The sequence below is a fragment of the Thermobia domestica genome, chromosome 1, assembly GCF_964235325.1.
Source record: "Thermobia domestica chromosome 1, izTheDome1.hap1.1, whole genome shotgun sequence".
Taxonomy (NCBI): Eukaryota; Metazoa; Arthropoda; class Insecta; order Zygentoma; family Lepismatidae; genus Thermobia; species Thermobia domestica.
In genome coordinates, this window is record NC_137454.1 from 235,493,958 (window position 1) to 235,512,982 (window position 19,025).

General features: G+C 33.0%; 1 protein-coding gene across 1 annotated transcript in view; it reads right to left on the minus strand.

Annotated features, from left to right (window-relative positions):
• Positions 1-3,936: 3,936 nt before the first annotated feature.
• The window catches only part of LOC145694687 (uncharacterized), a 202,720-nt gene continuing 187,631 nt past the window's right edge, over positions 3,937-19,025 (minus strand). Inside the window, exons 4-5 of the mRNA XM_081771197.1 lie at positions 15,453-15,862; positions 3,937-10,051 (exon numbers count right to left, since the gene is read on the minus strand). Coding sequence (XP_081627323.1) covers positions 15,465-15,862 — 398 coding nt within the window. The 3' untranslated portion in view covers positions 3,937-10,051; positions 15,453-15,464. The remainder of the gene's footprint in view (positions 10,052-15,452; positions 15,863-19,025) is intronic.

Here is a 19,025-nt window from a genome sequence, read left to right on the forward strand (position 1 = left end):
TCCGGGCTGTACCGTGGGTGGTCTAGTAGCTCACCATTCTAAAGATTTGATTAACTCTTGAGTTTGACACTTAGCGGGATACTCAATTTGAAGAAATAATTCAACTGCCCACACTGAACCATACACACTGACGCTGAAACTGCAACTGGTATCACTCATGCCCAAGGCATGCTAAAAGACATTCGTGCACTTTTTGACAAACGACAAACAGTCAATAGCCGAAGTGAAACAATGGTTGAAGATTGGCTTCGGTCACGGGTGGGTAATTTCTAAGACATGACCATACAAAAACATGTCGAACGCTATGATAAATATTTAAACAAATATGGTAACTTTGTAGAAAACTAGCTTAATATGTACAGAGGAAGTAACCAAAAATGTATGGCACTATCTTTAGTAGTTCTGTTTCTGTTGCCAATTGGACCTTACTTAAAAATATCCCACGTATTTGAGTTGTCAAACAAAACGATGTAATATTCAACCACCCAACCTCATTGCTCTTTCTCGAACACCCTGTATTTATTTGGAATGCCATAAAAGCAGATTTCAAAGAATGTCTCATAATGATTGATATCTTGAGTAGTAGGTGTGCCTGGAAGTACTAATATAATATGCGGTAGGTCAGTGGTAGAGCATTCACCTCTGGTGCGAGGAGTCTGGTTCGATCCTAGCACGCCCCAAGTGGGCTTTTGTGATGGACAATTACCATGTGCGTGGGTTTTCTCGTGGTTCTCCCATTTCCTCCCACTTTCTTCATTCCAACATTTCATTCATTGCTCATCATCACCGTCTCCTTTAATCCACATGGCATAACCACGAGCCGTAAAACTCAAAAATTTCCTTTTATACCAATATGGTAGTAGATAAGATATGTCGAAGACAAACGATAAGTGCCTAAGGGTGTATTGTATCGATGATGATTTTGTCAGAGTGGTGGACTATTAAGATGTCTGTCTCCATTAATTATGAGAAATGATGTTTTCAAGTTTTAACTATCACTATTGTAAAATTTAGATAGCTATTAAAACAACTACGCTTCCAATCTAACAGATAACACAATAGGGACTTCCTGACATTTAGGAACTTTTTTTCAGATTGGAAAATCATCTGTATTTCAACTGACTTCTGTAAGTATATAAATTATCTGATGCTAAGCATATAGCTGTTCCCATGTTCTTGAGTAAATTCACAGAAGGCTCAATTGATGTAAAATAATTGATATTAATACTTTTGTCATCATAAGCAGTGTGGCCCTGTTCAAGGATCAACTAATATTGTTTGGTAAGAACTTTCAGAATTGAAGGTCTGTTGTCAGAAAAGAGACATTTCTGGTTTCCATTTTAGGCTTCAAGTTCAAAATTTTGAATTATCATAAATTAAGGTCATGTGAAGCTTGCAAAATGATCGCGAAAATAATAATAATAATAATAATAATAATAATAATAATAATAATAATAATAATATAATAGAAGAATGTCCTTGTTGTTCTTTCGTAATGTGTCGGAATGCGATTATTTATTTTGATAGACACAATACAATGTTATACAAGGAGTAATTTTTATTTAATAATGCAAATATATTGATTAAACTGTTGCCTACTACAGTACAGTTAACGAAAGCTGACCTCTGACATAACTACACGTGTTGTAAACGAAACGAAATGGAGATTTAGTTCGCCAATCATTGCATTATTCTTTCATGCTGTTTCTAGACAACCAAGGTCACTGGCTGTGCTGTTGCCGGTAGCTGAAAGTTGAATTTTCTACCAATAGTTGTTTCTTTTATGATATATTAGTGTCTGTTTAATAGATGTTTCAGTATCTGCTGTTTTACGTGTTCTTTCCGAATTACTGATGATTGTTGGTTGTCAATAGTTGGTGTGTACTCTATTCACAAAAGGAAGATAAATATGACAACTGAAAATACTGAAACAGCAACGAATAAAATGACTGGTTCAACATACAGAAGTCAGTCACAGGAAGTGACATATAATGGACGGTACTATTTCGAAGGCAGCAAAGGGAATAAAGGTCCCCGCCTTTTTTCGTAGAACGGATACTCGAGCGCACTTTGAAGTTTTTGAAAGTCAGTGAATGAAATATTATTCGAGTCATTGACAAAAAATTCGAAGACACTGACGATACTATTTTGGTATCACTTAGAACACCTGGTAAAAACGAAGAAAAGTCACCAGCAAGTTCAAACTGAACCTGTGGATGGTTTCACGAAAATGCAATTTAATCTCACGTTTATAGATACTACCAACAATAGAATCACCCAACTCTAAATGCTATTGATTCGTTCCGGAAAGGTATTTTATTTCACGGGTAGGAAGATAACTCTGCATAAAGTGCTTAACCAAATGGAGTTTCGATACAAGAATTTTTTTGGAAGAAGATTTTATAAAAAGGGGAGGATATCGTTGTTATATGGTGTTGTTTTCTCAGGGAGATGACAAATATCGAACCTGAGAGGAAACAACATATGGCTATCATACATGATTATTTTCCCAAACAGTCATCTAAATCCAAAACGACACTTACATTCGCATATACAAAGTACATGTATGTTAAATGTAAAATGCCTATATTAATGCATTTCATAATAATAGTGCTATTGTCCAGGGTTTTATCCAGGTATAGTTATGTTTGGTTTTGGTTTGGTTATGGTTTTATGTTTGGGGGGGGGGAATTTTACTCCCCAAAGTTCTAGATTCCCCCCCCTTCATTCCGAAATCGAGAAGACTCATACTCTGAAGAACTAGGCCTATGTGTTGCGTTTCTACGTTTTGCAGAGTCGTTCTGTCGTGTGATTAGTGTCATACTAAAGAGGTAGACTAACATATGTTTCCTGCAGTAGTCGGTCCTTTAGTATCACGCTAATCATACGTTTAAATGACTGCATAAGGCCTAGTATATCTAGGTTTCCTTCTAAAGTTTGTTCAATTCCTCGCTGACATTGTTTGGTTTGTGTTGAAAGTACACGTTATTTAACGTACGCTATTTCGCTATTTAAATGTAATAGTTAATGAACTCATTGCTGCGGCTTGAAATATTCTGTTTTTTGGCATTAAGATCGAAACTCTGCTATCTTCTTTTACTATATGAATTTTAGTGAAAGTGGTATGATAATAATGAGGTTGGTGTAGATACTATGTTTAAAAATTCATGTCAATCAGTTCAGCTGTACGGCCATGATAAGGTCACAAACAAGAATATATTTTTTGTATTATACTTGTTATACTAACTGCAGGACTGTAGTCGAAGGTAAACGGCGGTACACGCCGTATACCCTTTGCTTAACATTAGTCATCAGAATGTACCTTCTGCTTCAAAGCGTATAGCACTTTCTACTTTTGTTTCCTTTATATTTATTTCATCGAGGCATGACTTCAAAGATAAAGTGACTATATCACGTTGTTTTTCTTTTATATTCTTAGCAGGTATTCAAATATGTGTGTCCTTATTATACACGAAGGAACTAAAACATAAAATTGTTAGTTTTAAGATGAGGAGATAGATCGATGCATGTTTGTTCTGACAGGATATCAAAGCGTTTTAAGGTCGATGGCTGTGATATTTCAATTGTGTAATACCTTGTTCTATGCTGAAGAAAATCAAACATGTTCGATATTTTAAAACTAAGGTATGAATATTTTCAATGTCATGCCGATGGTAATATGTAACTTTGAGCAATATAGAACCTATTGTTGAAAAGAAAAGTCTTAATAATTTTATAGAGTTAAAATTTGGACACAATTTTCTTATTTCTGACACATCGGGCGCGAATTTTTGTTTCTTCTCGGAATGAGTTGGTTCCTTCCCCATACTTACATCCATTTATGTTATTAATAGTGTGATTTAAGTAAAGAGTATCATCAAGAGAACAACATGAAATGATTTTGACTATAATACGTAATGTATCCTTTATATTTTAAATGAATTAACTAATACATGCATTTTACATTGTTCATTAAGAAAATACCTTCTATGTCTTTATTGATAATCATAGATGATCACAAAACAGCGTATACCCTCTGAAAATTTTAGGACTACAGCACTGTCTAACTGTATTCATTGTTCTATACTATTATTGTTAAACCACAATGAAGGTGTCTATATTACTAGAAAAACCTATTAATAATAACAAGAAAAATAACTTAAACATCTAAACTTTTACAATTCCGACCATGGAAATATTAATGTAGTATTTCAAGTCGACATCTTTGGTACATTTTTCGATTAAAATTTATTATCTATAATATTACCCACCTTCCATTCAAACATGCTAAATTTTTGCGTAGTTCATTATTATCATTATCATCATTTTAATTCATAAACTATAGCGTTAGTAGATGACTTCATACTAGCCACATTAACATATTTTCTTTTATTTTTATGTCCGAATTCGTAAATAAAGTTCTCCAAGTTTAATATTATTAATGAAGCACATCCCACCAGCCAAACACAAAATTCAAACTGAAATCTGGCAATGATCTGGCCGTCTCAATCTCCATCATAAGCTCAGACGGCATTCAAGCTGAAGCAATTGTCTATAATCCCCAAAAAGAGGACATATCTCCATTTCCCTAAACAGCTGCCCAGATCATTTGTATTATAAGTTCAGATTGAAGTTGAAGCTCTTGTCTGCAATCTCCAAAAAGAGGAAATTTCCCTAAAAAGCCGCCCAGACTATCTGTATTATAAGCTCAGATGGCATTAAAGCTGAAGCAGTTGTCTATAATTCCCAAAAAGAGAACATTTTCCCATTTCCCTAAAATCCCTCCAAGACCATATGTATTACAAGCTCAGATGGTATTAAAGCTGAAGTAGTTGTCTATAATCCACCAAAAGAGGACATTTCCTTAAAAAGACGCCCTGACCATCTGTATTATAAGCTCAGATGACAGTGAAGCTGAAGCAGTTGTCTGTAATCCCCAAAAATAGGACACTTCCCCATTTCCCTAAAAATCAAGTTGGATAATTTTTTTAAGGCCCGAAAAAGAGGACATGACCAGGTAAAATACTACTTCTGGTTACTCTAAGTTTAACACTAAGATTTAGCAGCAAGCATACAAGTGGTTTATAGTAGTTTTGCTCATAAATGTTCAGTGGCTTATTTAGGGGGCACACCCGGCTTGTTCACCTCCCATTAAGTGCAAAGGTTTTTTTTTTTTTAATGTACTTGCAACGATAAGAGAAAAACTCACGAAATTGTCACCTAACGTCTCTTGTCGAAATGAAGAACAAAAGGCAGCATATCTGCAACAGAATGACCCATCCCTCTTTATCTCCTCCCCACCACTACACACACACAAACACCAACAAACACTTTTAACAAGCGAATATGTTATTGCAGCGGAACGCTTTAAAGCCCCACTCCAATTCAGCTCTCTCTGTTCTTGGTACTTTTCTCCTGCACATGTTTGTTAATGTATAAATGCAGTATATATATACTTGCATATCTGAATTCATGTTCAACACAAATAGGCCTATGTTGAATTCAGTTTTGTCCCAATTTTCAGTCCCTCCCCATTGAAAATTTCTTAATACGCGCCTGTAAATGTGTGTGTGTCTTCTGTAATAATTGCATAAACATAGTATAACAATGACAATATGTGAATTTCTCAATTAGTATAGGGGCAGTGTCCCTTTTATCCTCTTAGAAATTTCTTGTTTAAATACAGAGAATTTCATACAAATTTTTTTTCTCGGACATAAACGAAATAACATCAGTCAACTAATTTTTTGTACGGTTCTACCTTTGCTTACAACTAAAATAAATATCTCCAACATTTTTGGTATAGTAAAATTTATTTTTCCTTTCTACAATATATTTTACAGTTTCAAGAAATATTGAAATAAATTACTACTAGTGACATCTATTTATAAACTTTACAGACTTGTTCATTAAACAAAATTTGATATTTTTGATTCAAATGTACGTACATATACAATTTTTCTGTATTCCAGTTTTGTACAAATGACAGTTGTTTTCCATTTTTTGAAGTTAAAAGATAGAAATAAATTGAGCAATAGAGAATTTTGTTATTTAAAAATAATATATTTAATAATTTTACATTTTTGATGCGGATTTATTGTCTATTTTGATTTCAACATATGCCTAATTTTGCACACTGTGTGCTATATTTTTCAGAAACATTTATCTTTGGTAGTTATTAAGAAATCATAAAAGCAAATAATATGAAATTCATCAACTATTTAAATTAGTAAATTTAAAATCTATCTGTTTTGGGAACATTTCGAAAATAACATTTTGCACAATGATGTGTGTTGCGTATATTTTTGCTCCTATATTCTGACTTCTAAACTCAGTTAGAAAGCCATGAATAGTCAACGTATATCTGTTTCACTATAATTATTTTATGATTGTTCGATTTTGCACATATTTTTTAGCTACCTGTACTGTAAACTCACTAGTAAAAGTATATATCCACCTCAAGCATTCACTCTTATTCCAACTCCGAAATTTTACTGTATATATTAGATGAGTGGAAATTAGCTTTCTGCATCTCATTAAACGATGCACATGCTTATGTGGATATATATTCGTTTCCAACTATTAACAAACATAAACGCATATACGCTTAGCTTTTTTGGTGATGAGGCTGCATTACTCACAAATACATTGAATGTTAATTCAATCCTGGTTTCTTCTTTAGCTCAAAATATTAACTTATTTTCTTAAACTAACCCATGTCTAGATTTCGCGAAATTTACTTCGACATGTTTCCCATCACCTCACATGATTGGTCTTTTCCTCTGGAAGGCGCGTATGTCTACTAATCCATTAGACTTCTGGTTGCTAGGTGACGTAGGCAGACGACTAACTATTGAACCATTGTCGTTCAATAGTTCAATAGTCCATTGTTGTTCTTAGCAGACTTCAATGTTTGCCATACATAAAATTTAAAGTAATCAACAAGTTGGTGGTTCACAGTGGATTGTCAGTGACTTCTAATTCTCTCGTTTGAAATTTTGTCTATTAATTATAGTAATATTGTAACAATGTGGAGTAGGGAATGCTGAACCATAATGGTAGGTATTTTCTTTATCATACTAGACTTCACGAAGGAAGGTATACACGGAACAATTTTGTATTAAAATTCAGTGAAGATTTGTAATAAACATTGATGTCTTTATACTAATTGTATTAGTGTATATTTACTTTGCTTCATGTTTATAAGCAAGAAAGTTTCTCTAGAAGTCATCAATCTTTTTTATTTTTCTAAATAATACACTGGTGCCCCTTCTTGAATTGGACGTATGCATAATAGATTATTTGAGTTAAACCTCTTTTTCCCTGCTCAGCAGTTCCACTCTTCGGTGAAGCTTGTAATATCTAGTATACTCCGTAACATAAAAGAGCAATCTGATTTACAGCCCACATGCTTATGTCTTCAAGTGTAAAGAAACATTACGAACAAACCAATAAAATAATTAAAGTCACATTCAGTTCTGTCCATATGGTTAATTACTACATTCAGGAGCATATATTAGCGGTGTACAAGTTCGCCAGAATGAAAAAAAAATAAGAAGAAGACCAATAGGTTCAGCATCTTATTTTCAATCTTAATTGCCAATTGGTTTTCTTTCTTTGACAAGAGACATGAGATATCAAATAAATCGTCTCTTTCGTTTCCTGTGCTACTGGAAAAGCATTTAAGTTATTCAGATACAAAGACGTATTTCTGTTTTAAATCGCTCCTATGAGACTGTAAGCAAGAAAATTGTATTGTATAGACATAAACTTCACATATTTGTTCAAAATAAGTTTAATTGCCATATTTAATTTATTTGTCAATCTTAAAACCGAATTAAACTTCGAAAGAAATAGTAGAAAATCCAACAAATTGTAGAATATAATTTCCAATGAGCAGGACAGGTTGCACCTAGAATTAAACTTTTAATATCCTCGGTAAATAATATTACTTACTACGATGAATTCAAAAGATCATCAAAGGTTGATGCAAGGAATGACAAAATTATAAATTTTACATCCGTACTTTATAAATCTGAAGTTTTCTTTTCATACCTATTATTAATTTCATTTTAATTATAGTTGAAGCTTAGACACATTATAATACTAAAACGAAGCTTCAACTATAATTAAACTAAGAAATTGAATTTTAATCTTTTTGAAGTTCTATATTATTTTGAAAATTAAGATTAATACAACTCTATCCATCACGACTCTGGAACTAACTAAAGAAATAATAAACACTTCTGACCAGAGTATATACACTTGTTTATTAAAAACTAAATTCCAGTGTAACAGTTTCGACAACTTAACGTTGTCTTCGTCAGACGCTAACTGTCAGTTAGTGTCTGATGAAGACAACGTTAAGTTGTCGAAACTGTTACACTGGGATTTAGTTTTTAATAAACAAGTGTATATACTCTGGTCAGAAGTGTTTATTATTTCTTAAGATTAATAAGTTTCAAATTTCAATCCAAATCTATTCTTAATTTGTTGATAATTTTAAAATTAAAAGAAGCATTCATTTAAAGAAAAAAGATAAACTCATGTAACTGTTCACCATCGTGATTCACTGTGCAAAATGTAAACCGGAATATTTGATTTTAAAAAAACTGTGCATTACTCTTTTGTAACACTGGAAATTAGCTAGATATATTTTTACTAAATGTGACTGAAGCTTTTCGAGTGTGTCCGTTTTGGAGTTAGCCTTTTTGATGACTAATCATAAATTTTCCCACGATTTATTGAACAACAAACACTTTACATTCTTGCTACTAATTTATCTGACTATCTTATACTGCAAGAGAAATATTTTTGGTACTAACAGTTCCTAACAATCACAACAATGAAGTGTACCAGCCACTTACGAACACTATATACCCTAGCAGCATACTTGGTAGATCCTGCATAGATCAATGGTTGCCAATTACGTTGGTCCAACGTAGTTTAGGTCAATGGTCGCTAAATACGTTGGCTCAACGTAGTATAAAGTGCATGATGTGTCGTGATTTATACAACAATTTCAATTTCACACTTCCAAACACAATTTTAGTTTCTACCAGAGATTATATTGGAAATTCAACTGATTGGCAAATACTCGGCAAAGCGAACAATTACAACCTAAAGCCAACGTTAGACCCACCGTTTTGCACTGTTGGGGCTACTCTCTGTATTACTACGGTAGTGATGAAACGTTATAGTTGTCATACTAGTCAAAGAATGCTAACATGGGGACAAACATTAAATCTTGTATCACCTTGTTTTCCCAGTGATCTGTCTGTACCAAAGAGAATCCTCCCGCGGTATATGAAACACAATAACATTTTAGGCAAAAAATATAACTATGCTACGATTATTTGGTAATCTTACTGTAGACAATAGTATAATTCAGTATACTACAGTAGCAAATACAAAATGATTTAATTAATGCTATATATATGTTTCTTAAAATGTTGGATCACAGAAGTTTTGACATTGTCACTATCTAAATATGACTATAAATGGAATACAAACTATATACATTCTATACTTGTTTCAGTTGCTCATGTTAATATATAAGCCAATTATTCAACCACATGCGAAATTATATTTAGACTGAATGTTAAGCTCGATAGAATTATCATCTTCGTTCTTTGCATATAGATTGTCGTACTTTTGCAATACAGATAGAAAACTAAAAATGCCAAATTCTTCACTATTTTTATGTTTTAAAATAACACTCATTTAAACTCAATCACATAGATACACACCCATTCACACACGCACACGCCACAATTGTTTTTATTTCTTGCGAATAGAAAAAGAGAATTATACACATTTGTATATAACATACATATATATAAAACTATTTACACAATATATATATCAACGTTGCCACATTTCGCCAGTGTACTAATTCACTGTTCTCTCTCGTACTTAGCTATGACAAATTCCACAAAAATAAACAGTTCCAGCACACGGCAAAGATATGGCATCATGGCATGAGGGGGACTGGCACACACGTCTGTCTCCTCAACTGAGATTAGGGGATTTCACTTTTCCTAGATCGAAACTTAAGCAAAACAAAAAAATATGTATTTATTATTAGACAATGCAATTAACATAAGAAAATGCAATTACTGTTAAACGACTATTTTATTATATGAACAAATTAAAATGATACTAATTGTGGACAAGATACATTACATACAGTTCACAAAACACCATATACAGTATAATGTATCAATACTATGTTAATATCATCATAAAATATCTTGTGTCTGATGAATTAACTGCTATAATATCGGAACTGATATTAATTATTGAGGTACATGCTCTTAACTAAAACAGTATACAGTGTAACGTTTCGATACGCCAGTATCTTCATGAAAAATTGTGTTTCATGAAGATACTGCTTTAACATCGAAACATTATACTGTATATAGTTTCTTATTAAATCTTTTCGTCTTGTTCCCAATTAGTCTAAGTTTAAGAGAATGTAATTTAACATAAAATGTTAAACAATATATCCTACCATACTATTGGTGTTAAGTATCGAAATTGTCTTTATATTTTAGCCCATTGATTTATATGGAAAAAGGTTTTCTGTTGTCTATGAAATATACTAATTTTTTAATTATGTAATTTTGCCAATTTCTTCTTCAAGACTACTTTAATATTCCTTGTTTTCTTCAAATTGAATTTGAATTACATAAATTTAGATATAGTGAATTCGAATTATTCTCAACTGGCTAGAAATACGCGGATGACATTCAATACTGTCGATAGGAGTTTAGATTGTTGAGGTAAGGTAATAGGTATTGGATGCAATATTATGCATTAAGCAACTGTCTAGGACTTGAAAGAGTTGACATGATGTCTGCGGTTGTTGAAATCAATATCGGCTAGTATCAAACCCCGTCACATCCATTTCGCTTAGTTTCGAGAAATCTCGCAAAACGTGCAGTAAAGCTCCATATACACGCGTACAAAGTCCCATATTTGCACTTTTTTTTTTTTTTAGTATGAAATATTAAGCTTTTAAACAAATTTCTGTTTCCATTCAATTCCTTTAGATCAAACATATAAAAAGCAATATTTAACTTAATTTCGGTTTAAAAAAATGATTTGGTAGCCTTTTAATACTAGGCACCTCAATTGTTAACTTTTACAGATTATCAGCGGATGCTCTTCTGACAATAATATCTATCTTGTCGTAGATGCAAGAAAGCACAAATGCGAATATTACCCTTGACTGGCATAGGTAAAGTACCGATTCCTAAAACAAAGGTCGCGAAGACTACGTTTTACATCCTACTCGTATCCACTACCACGTATCCTCCCTTCCTTGTAGTTTTGCTGGAAGGCGTCGGTTATTGAATCCTTCGTTCAATGAATCGCCCCATGGATGATGAAAATGCAGAGTGTGTAGATTGACATCAAATAAGGTGATTTTTGGAATGTGGACAAAAGAAACAATCTGCAATTTTACTGATTAAGAAATACATGAAGGAAAACAAGTCGACACAAAGCAGAAATTCTTTTATGTATGAATCTGTAAATGAACTGTTATATGCACTGAATGAAATAGAAATTAAAATATAATTTTAACATTGATCTGATAATGAAAATTCACTGTCCATTTCAAATAAATAATGCTCACCGTTTTTGTGCAGAATTTAAATCCAATATATCGCAAATCCAAAATTTATTATTATTATTCAAAATTCATCATGCAGGACATAGTATTTTCACATATTAATATAGATTCGACGTCCCATCTCTATCTTTATCCCTCTATTTAAACCAAAAGTAATTGGTTTAAATTTAGAAATTTCTTCCTTTCGCACTCTATATATATGTCATACAGCATTACATAGACGTGACCTTTTCCTCTGTGCTTTCGGAACTAAATTCGAACAATTAGCAACACAAAAACAGTATAAAAATGAATTTGTAATATAAAACGCAGGCGCCGTTCTAAAATAGTTGCAAGTGAACAATAACCTAAGTTAAACTAACATACCGTGTCGGTATAACGTAGTTAAATAACGATGTTTACATAAAACAAGGACAGGTCCATTGTGAATAAAGTTGTGTGTGTGTTTATTTAATTAGCAAACAGTTGAAAATTTTATGGTTAGCAAGAAGAATTGGTGATGCAACTTCAAACAGACTACATGAATGAATCTTTATAGCGCGGGCAATAACATTGTTTAAAATACATCTTTTACTCTATTCACAAATTTTATGTGTAGGTATACAGTGAAAGAGAAATGTGACATGTCAACTATAGAACAATATGCATTAAACAATAAATATGAATTCTATTTTCAATTTTCATAGTTAATCAATTTCGAAAAAGAACATAAGACTATAGTTAAATGTCAAATAGTTATACAGTATACTTACATTTAAATAGTTACGTATATTTTGTCTATGGCCGCTCTCAGTACTAAAATTTAATTACTTTTTCTCATACTACATAATTCAAACATTTAGGTTAATCACTTATTCTGTTGTTCTACTTTCATTTTCGTTTCAAACAATTCATAAATTAAAGAGCAGCTTGGTGGTTATATCATTTAGCTTTTTCGTAATGGTTACAAAGTACTGTGAACTAAAATGGCCAGTGTTTAATAAATGCTTCCACATCGATTACGAAGTAATACGAGTATACTTTAACAATGAATTGTTGAACAGTGGGGCAGTGGAAAATTTAATAAGGTGGCGAAATCTCTATTTACTGAGACAGCACGAGTAGAATACAGCTAGTATACATTAAGAGCTTTATCTTAATGGGCCATAAACACTTTTGATTATGTATATATCTCAGTTCCACGAAGTTCCTTTTGAAAACAACTTGCACAATAGTGCAATTAAAGAACAAATACGTTAAGGTAAGTGTTAATGCCCTACTATCACCAACGAAGATAGAAGGACATATTTCCTGTCTTTCCATTGAGTACAATATTCACAATATTTGAATCAACTTCAAGAGTTGAAATATTCCAAATTTATCCAAAAACAAATTGAATCAATAATATAATTAAACAATATTCCGTGTGCTTTTTTATTATTTTGTTCTATCATTATTAGGAACATGTATCTGAAGAGTAAACTTAAGTGCTCTGCCCAATGAATAAAACAAACTAATGTAAAAAAAAATACAGAGAATATTCTTGATTTATATTATTGATTCGTTTTTGGACAAAGTTTAAATATTCATATCTTGAAATTGATGCAATTATTGTAAGCATTGTTACACCATACAAAATACATTAAAAAGATGGGGAATAGGTGCTGCCATATTAGGTGGTAGTATATACTTTAATGCAACTGTACCGAGTTTCATGTGTATATAAAAACTGTGAATTATTATGTTAAGAGCCGATCTATTTACGGAGTTTTCTAGTAATAATGTGATAAATTACAACTTTAATATGTCCTATGAAGCTTGCATCGTTACATCTGCATTAATCATTAATAAATCTTTCGTTTACATCGAATTACTGAATAAGGCTTTTTCTCGGTTTTTCTCATTCAAATGTTCGTGTGATACCTAATATAAAGCCCCCAGACTGACTCCTTTCTTCTCCGTTTCCCTAGGTAGCGTGATCGTCAAGGAACGTCATCCTTCATTCATGACGAGCTAAAATATCAATAGATGCCAAAAAGACCAGAAATATTCCTAATAACTAACATTCCGATACCTAATATAAAGCTCCCAGGCTGACTCCTTTCTTCTCCGTTTCCCTAAGCAGCGTGATCGCCAACAAACGTCATCCCTCATTCATGACGAGCTAAAATATCAATAGATGCCAAAAAGACCAGAAATATTCCTAATAACTAACATTCCGATACCTAATATAAAGCTCCCAGGCTGACTCCTTTCTTCTCCGTTTCCCTAGGTAGCGTGATCTCCAAGAAACGTCATCCTTCATTCATGACGAGCTAAAATATCAATAGATGTCAAAAGACCAGAAATACTCTGAGGCTAAGGAGACGGGTATGATGATAATGAAGAAATAGTGGAATTAAGAAAGGAAAAAAACGGAAGGGTTCCGAGAAATCCTACGCACATGGTGCTTGTTTATTCAAAACCTACCTGACAGAAGCTGCATCCGAACAAGGGATTATAGTACTAGAGATGAGCGCTCTATCAGTGAGCTACCGCGGCCCCAACCCATGTTAAATAATTTTTTACTCTGTATATCTCATCTATCCCTGCTTCTTCTCCCATAGTTACGTTCTTTACTCTAAAGAAGACAAATGATAAACGGAATAGATTTAGTTATTACCTACATCAGAGATAATTCTCCATTCACAGACATTTTGTAAACTCCATAACTTTCATCGAGAAATTGATGGTATAAAAATATGAGAAAAGGAGACAAAACCCCTGAGGAACCACAGATTCAACGTTTTCCACCACAAATTTACATGAACTAGTGGATCATTCCGTACCAACATTCGCAAAATTCTGCGTACAGCAACCCGACGCAAAAAATGCCCCCCCCCCAAAAAAAGTCATAACAATTGCAATGGCAATTATCTCTCTTCCTATCAGAGATGATTGTGGACATGATTTATGTATCTGCTTCATAGGAGAACCAGGTATTTGTCCCCATAAATTTTATAAAATTACACAGCCAAAACTTAAAGATGTTCCCAAACAACCTTTCTTCCAGAAAATTTTGTTCAAGGGGCCATACTAAAATTTGTGAGAGTTGCACTATTTGCTAAAGAACATGCCTGTGTAAAAGTAACAAACAACCGCAATTTTATTTTTTCTTAGCTCTGGGAAACAGTTGGTCGAAAACCCCACTGGAAGCATGCCTGAACACTGGACACTGTTCTCAGCTTCTGAAATTAGATATTTGGTGTGAAATTCAGTAACATACTTTGTCTATCGCACTATATGTCTTAAACTTTTTCTTCAATTTATTATTTGGTTAGTCTACTGACTGCGGGCTTTCTTCACTGGCTTAGTGATAGTGCGCGCATATTTGATTATGTGGTTCCAGGCTTGACTCCCGATTCGAGCAGCATTAAACGCATTACGGTGACTCGGATTCCATCGTAAACCGTAAGTTCATACTTCATATAGCCTCGGTGTGGAAATGGGACGCTGAAATTCAACGAACAACAAAAACAAGTAATTGTCATAAGGCCTCATTTCGAAACAGTCTTTGCAGTATTTGGGGATCCAAATGGAACTCAAAATATATATTAAGGACTTTTGATGATGCGTTTGAAAAGAAAAGAAAGAAAGAAAGAAACAAGGATAGGTAATTCCAAAATGCAAAAAAATAAATTTAAAATGTGGATGGGATCTTACAAACCCCGGTGTGTAGTTGCAGGCTTAAAGTACTAATCATATTTCGTCGTCTGTTAGACAAAGCAACCGGGTAAAAATACTAATATCTTTTAAAGTTCAAGTAGAGATATACATGTTATACATATAAGCTTACCTCAAGAAACAGTTATGACGCTTTTTTGGCAGTTGCTATTGAATACGTAATGGCTGGTAATGAGTATCCTATCGAAGACTGTACTGACACAGCCGGCTCAGCTTCTTTCGTATTCGTGTGACCTGGTGGAGGTGCCACCACAGAGACTATTTGATCTGATGGGGCACCATATGAATCAAGAGGAGTTCCATAAGATGTTGGGAGGGGTGCAAACGCAGGTGCTGCTCCAGAAGGTGAAGACACTGGTGTCCCATAGGATGTCGAAGGTGCTACTGGAGGAAGGTAGGCGTTGGCTCCTGGAGCGGCGTACGAAGCAGATGGTACCGCTGGAGATTCTGGAAGAGTGTGACTGGTTGTTGGAACGTGGATCGGCTTCAAAACTATTAGACCTGCTTGAACTCCGTCAGGTACTAGAAAAAAATAATAAAATACAGTGTTAATAAATTGCAATTAACTTAATTCGTATACTCTGAAACAAACCAAATAAAAAATTCCAATAAACTTTATTAATATGTATTACAAAACAAGTAATATATGTATGTTAAGATTATGATTAGATGCGTCAGTATTAGGACAGCGTAGATATTATCTCTTACTTAATACAGTGCGTAAATAAATAAAATAAAATAAAATAAAATAAAATAATCTATTCCGGAAGACGTAAATACATAAATAATCTATTCCAGCAAACGTAAATCAATAAATAATCTACTTCAGAAGAGGTAAATAAATAAATAATTTATTCCAGCAGACATAAATAAATAAATAATCTATTTCAGCAGACATAAATAAATAAATAATCGAGTCCAACAGACGTAAATAAATCAATCGTCTATTCCAGCAGACGTAACTCAATGAATAATCTATTCCAGCAGACGTAAATAAATAATTAATCTAGTCCAGCAGAATATAATCTATCAACTGTTGAGATTGGCAAAAAGTGGCATACTTTTTTAACTTCATAAAATTAAGTTTTGCTTGATTTCCTCAAAATTACACATAGAAATATACATCATACATATTACTTTGTACAAATTAATTAATGTATCGATTGGTTATATGTCTTATAGGCCTATAGTTAAAGAAGAATTAAAGTTAATGAATTACTAAAACTACACATGAGGATATACGCTTATTGATATGAATTTTCTTAGCTCAATGGTATCCTCCGATTGGCATATGGTACAATTTTGGATATTTCATTTTTTTTTCCTTTAAACGTTAAATAATAATACAGAATTGTTCATTAGTGTTATTCATCAGTGTTTAGACTTCCAATCTATGCCATGCATGAGTGTCGGAAGTCATAGAACGACTTTGTTAAATTCCAAACTATGCAATGCATAAATCTTATAGAATGGATTTGTTAGGCTTCCAAACTATACTATAAGTTTTATAGAACGGCTTTATTAGACTTCCAATCTATGCTATGCATCGAGCTCCTCCGTGGCTAAGCGGTTAGCGTGCGCTTCTTTGGCGTGGGAGACCCGGGTTCGATTCTCGGCGGGAGCTCAGGTGGTTCGGATTCCACATTAATCAGTAGGTCCCGTCTCATATAGACTCGCTGCTGAAAAGGACGTCAAAATCAACTCAACTCTATGCTATGCATAAGTATTGGAGGTCTTATAGAACGGCTCTGTTAGACTTCCAAATTATGTTATGCATAAATCTTATAGAATGGCTTTGTTAGACTTCCAAACTATACTATAAGTTTTATAGGACGGCTTTATTAGATTTTCAATGTATGCTATGCATAAGTATTGGAAGTCTTATAGAACGGCTTTGTTAGACTTCCCAACTATGCTATGGATAAATGTCAAAAGTCTTATAGAACGACTTTGTTAGACTTCTAACTATACTATGCATAAATATGGGAAGTCTTGTAGAACGACTTTGCTAGACTTCTAACTATACTATGCATAAATGTGGGAAGTCTTATAAAATGGCTTTGTCCGTCCATCCGTCTGGGTCTGAAAGAAAGCCTCCTTTCAGATTCATATACCACCGAAATTGCTAAACATAACGATTTTAAGACATTGGCTTAAAAACTGTCGGATCTATCGCACGCGGCTCAAAGCCATTACATAAGAACTATTATGCAATCTACCTTAATATTCATCGTTCCCGCGCAACAAGTATTCAATTAGTATTTGAGGGGGTTAGCGCAACACTGGTCTAACCCACATTTTTAAAAATGGAGAAAAATCAAGTTAAACACATTGGGATTTTTGTACAGTGGGGGACACTTCTAAATGGTACACCTTAGCCGTAAATCTCCATATGGCTGTACCATTTAGAAGTGTCCCCCGCTGTACAATATATGTATGTACACTGTATGACACATTCAGCCACTTGTACTTGCTTTTGGTATATTGTACAAAGAACCATATATGTTTAAGTTTAACATGATTTTTCTCCATTTTTAAAAATGTGGGTTAGACCACTGTTGCGCTAACCCCCTCATTTCTTTCCCACCCATACGCTAGCTTACTTTATACTATTCGTTATACCGGTAGAGAGTGATTGTAAAACATGAATATATATATATATATATATATATATATATATATATATATATATATATATATATATATATATATATATATATATATATATATATATAGCAGATACTACTTCCTGTATAATTCCTTAAATCGCTTGCGATGGGTCCCATAATTTTTGAGTCAGGATATTTTATAACGTGATGTTTCGCATTTTCGGCGGTTTGTAACTCTGAAAGAACGTTTATTAGAACATGTTTTCTTTTATTTGATATAAGGAATCATCTCTTAAATGTATGATATGCTGTTCACTAACACTCTGTATAAAGGATAGAGGATGAATATCCAAACAAACACGAAAGAATTCATTCAACTTTATATACAATATTTTGTTATATTATATCTTGTATATTTTTAAAACAATATATTTAAATTTGATGAAAAAACACAAACAAAAAGAATGTTGAATATTCATATTTTGTATGTAAATATATTAAATTGCAAAGTACGTAAGTGAAATTTAATTTTAAAAGAGAAAAAGTAAAAAAGAAGAAAGAAAAAGAGGACATGAAGAAAATTAAAATAGAAGCGATGTGTAAAACGCGCATAAGAGTTATGCAATCAACGAAACAATAGTTTGATTTCAAAAATACTTCCAGGTATAATTAGTTGTATAAAAGCGACTTTTTTATTTCTGTATTTTGATGCCTTTTGGCTTTTTCGTTTTGCTTTTTAAAACATTATTTATTATATTTAATATTTCCGTCCTTCATTTGAATTTTCTTTCATGTACGCAAGCGATGTAGCTATCAACTTCTTATGGTAAGAGGGGAGGCCATGACTTTTGAATACCAAATAAAAAAAACTAGTGTCTTGTTCTTTAATCTACATCTAAAACTGACTATTTGCTCAATTATTTTCTGGAATAAGCCTATCGTTTGGAGAAAAATTACCCAACTTTGTTAAGTCATATGATTTATGATCAACCATGTCTTTAGCGGTTGGTGTACGAAAATCGTTCCATACAATTGACAATATGTATATTGACTATATATGCATTCTTTCTTGATCG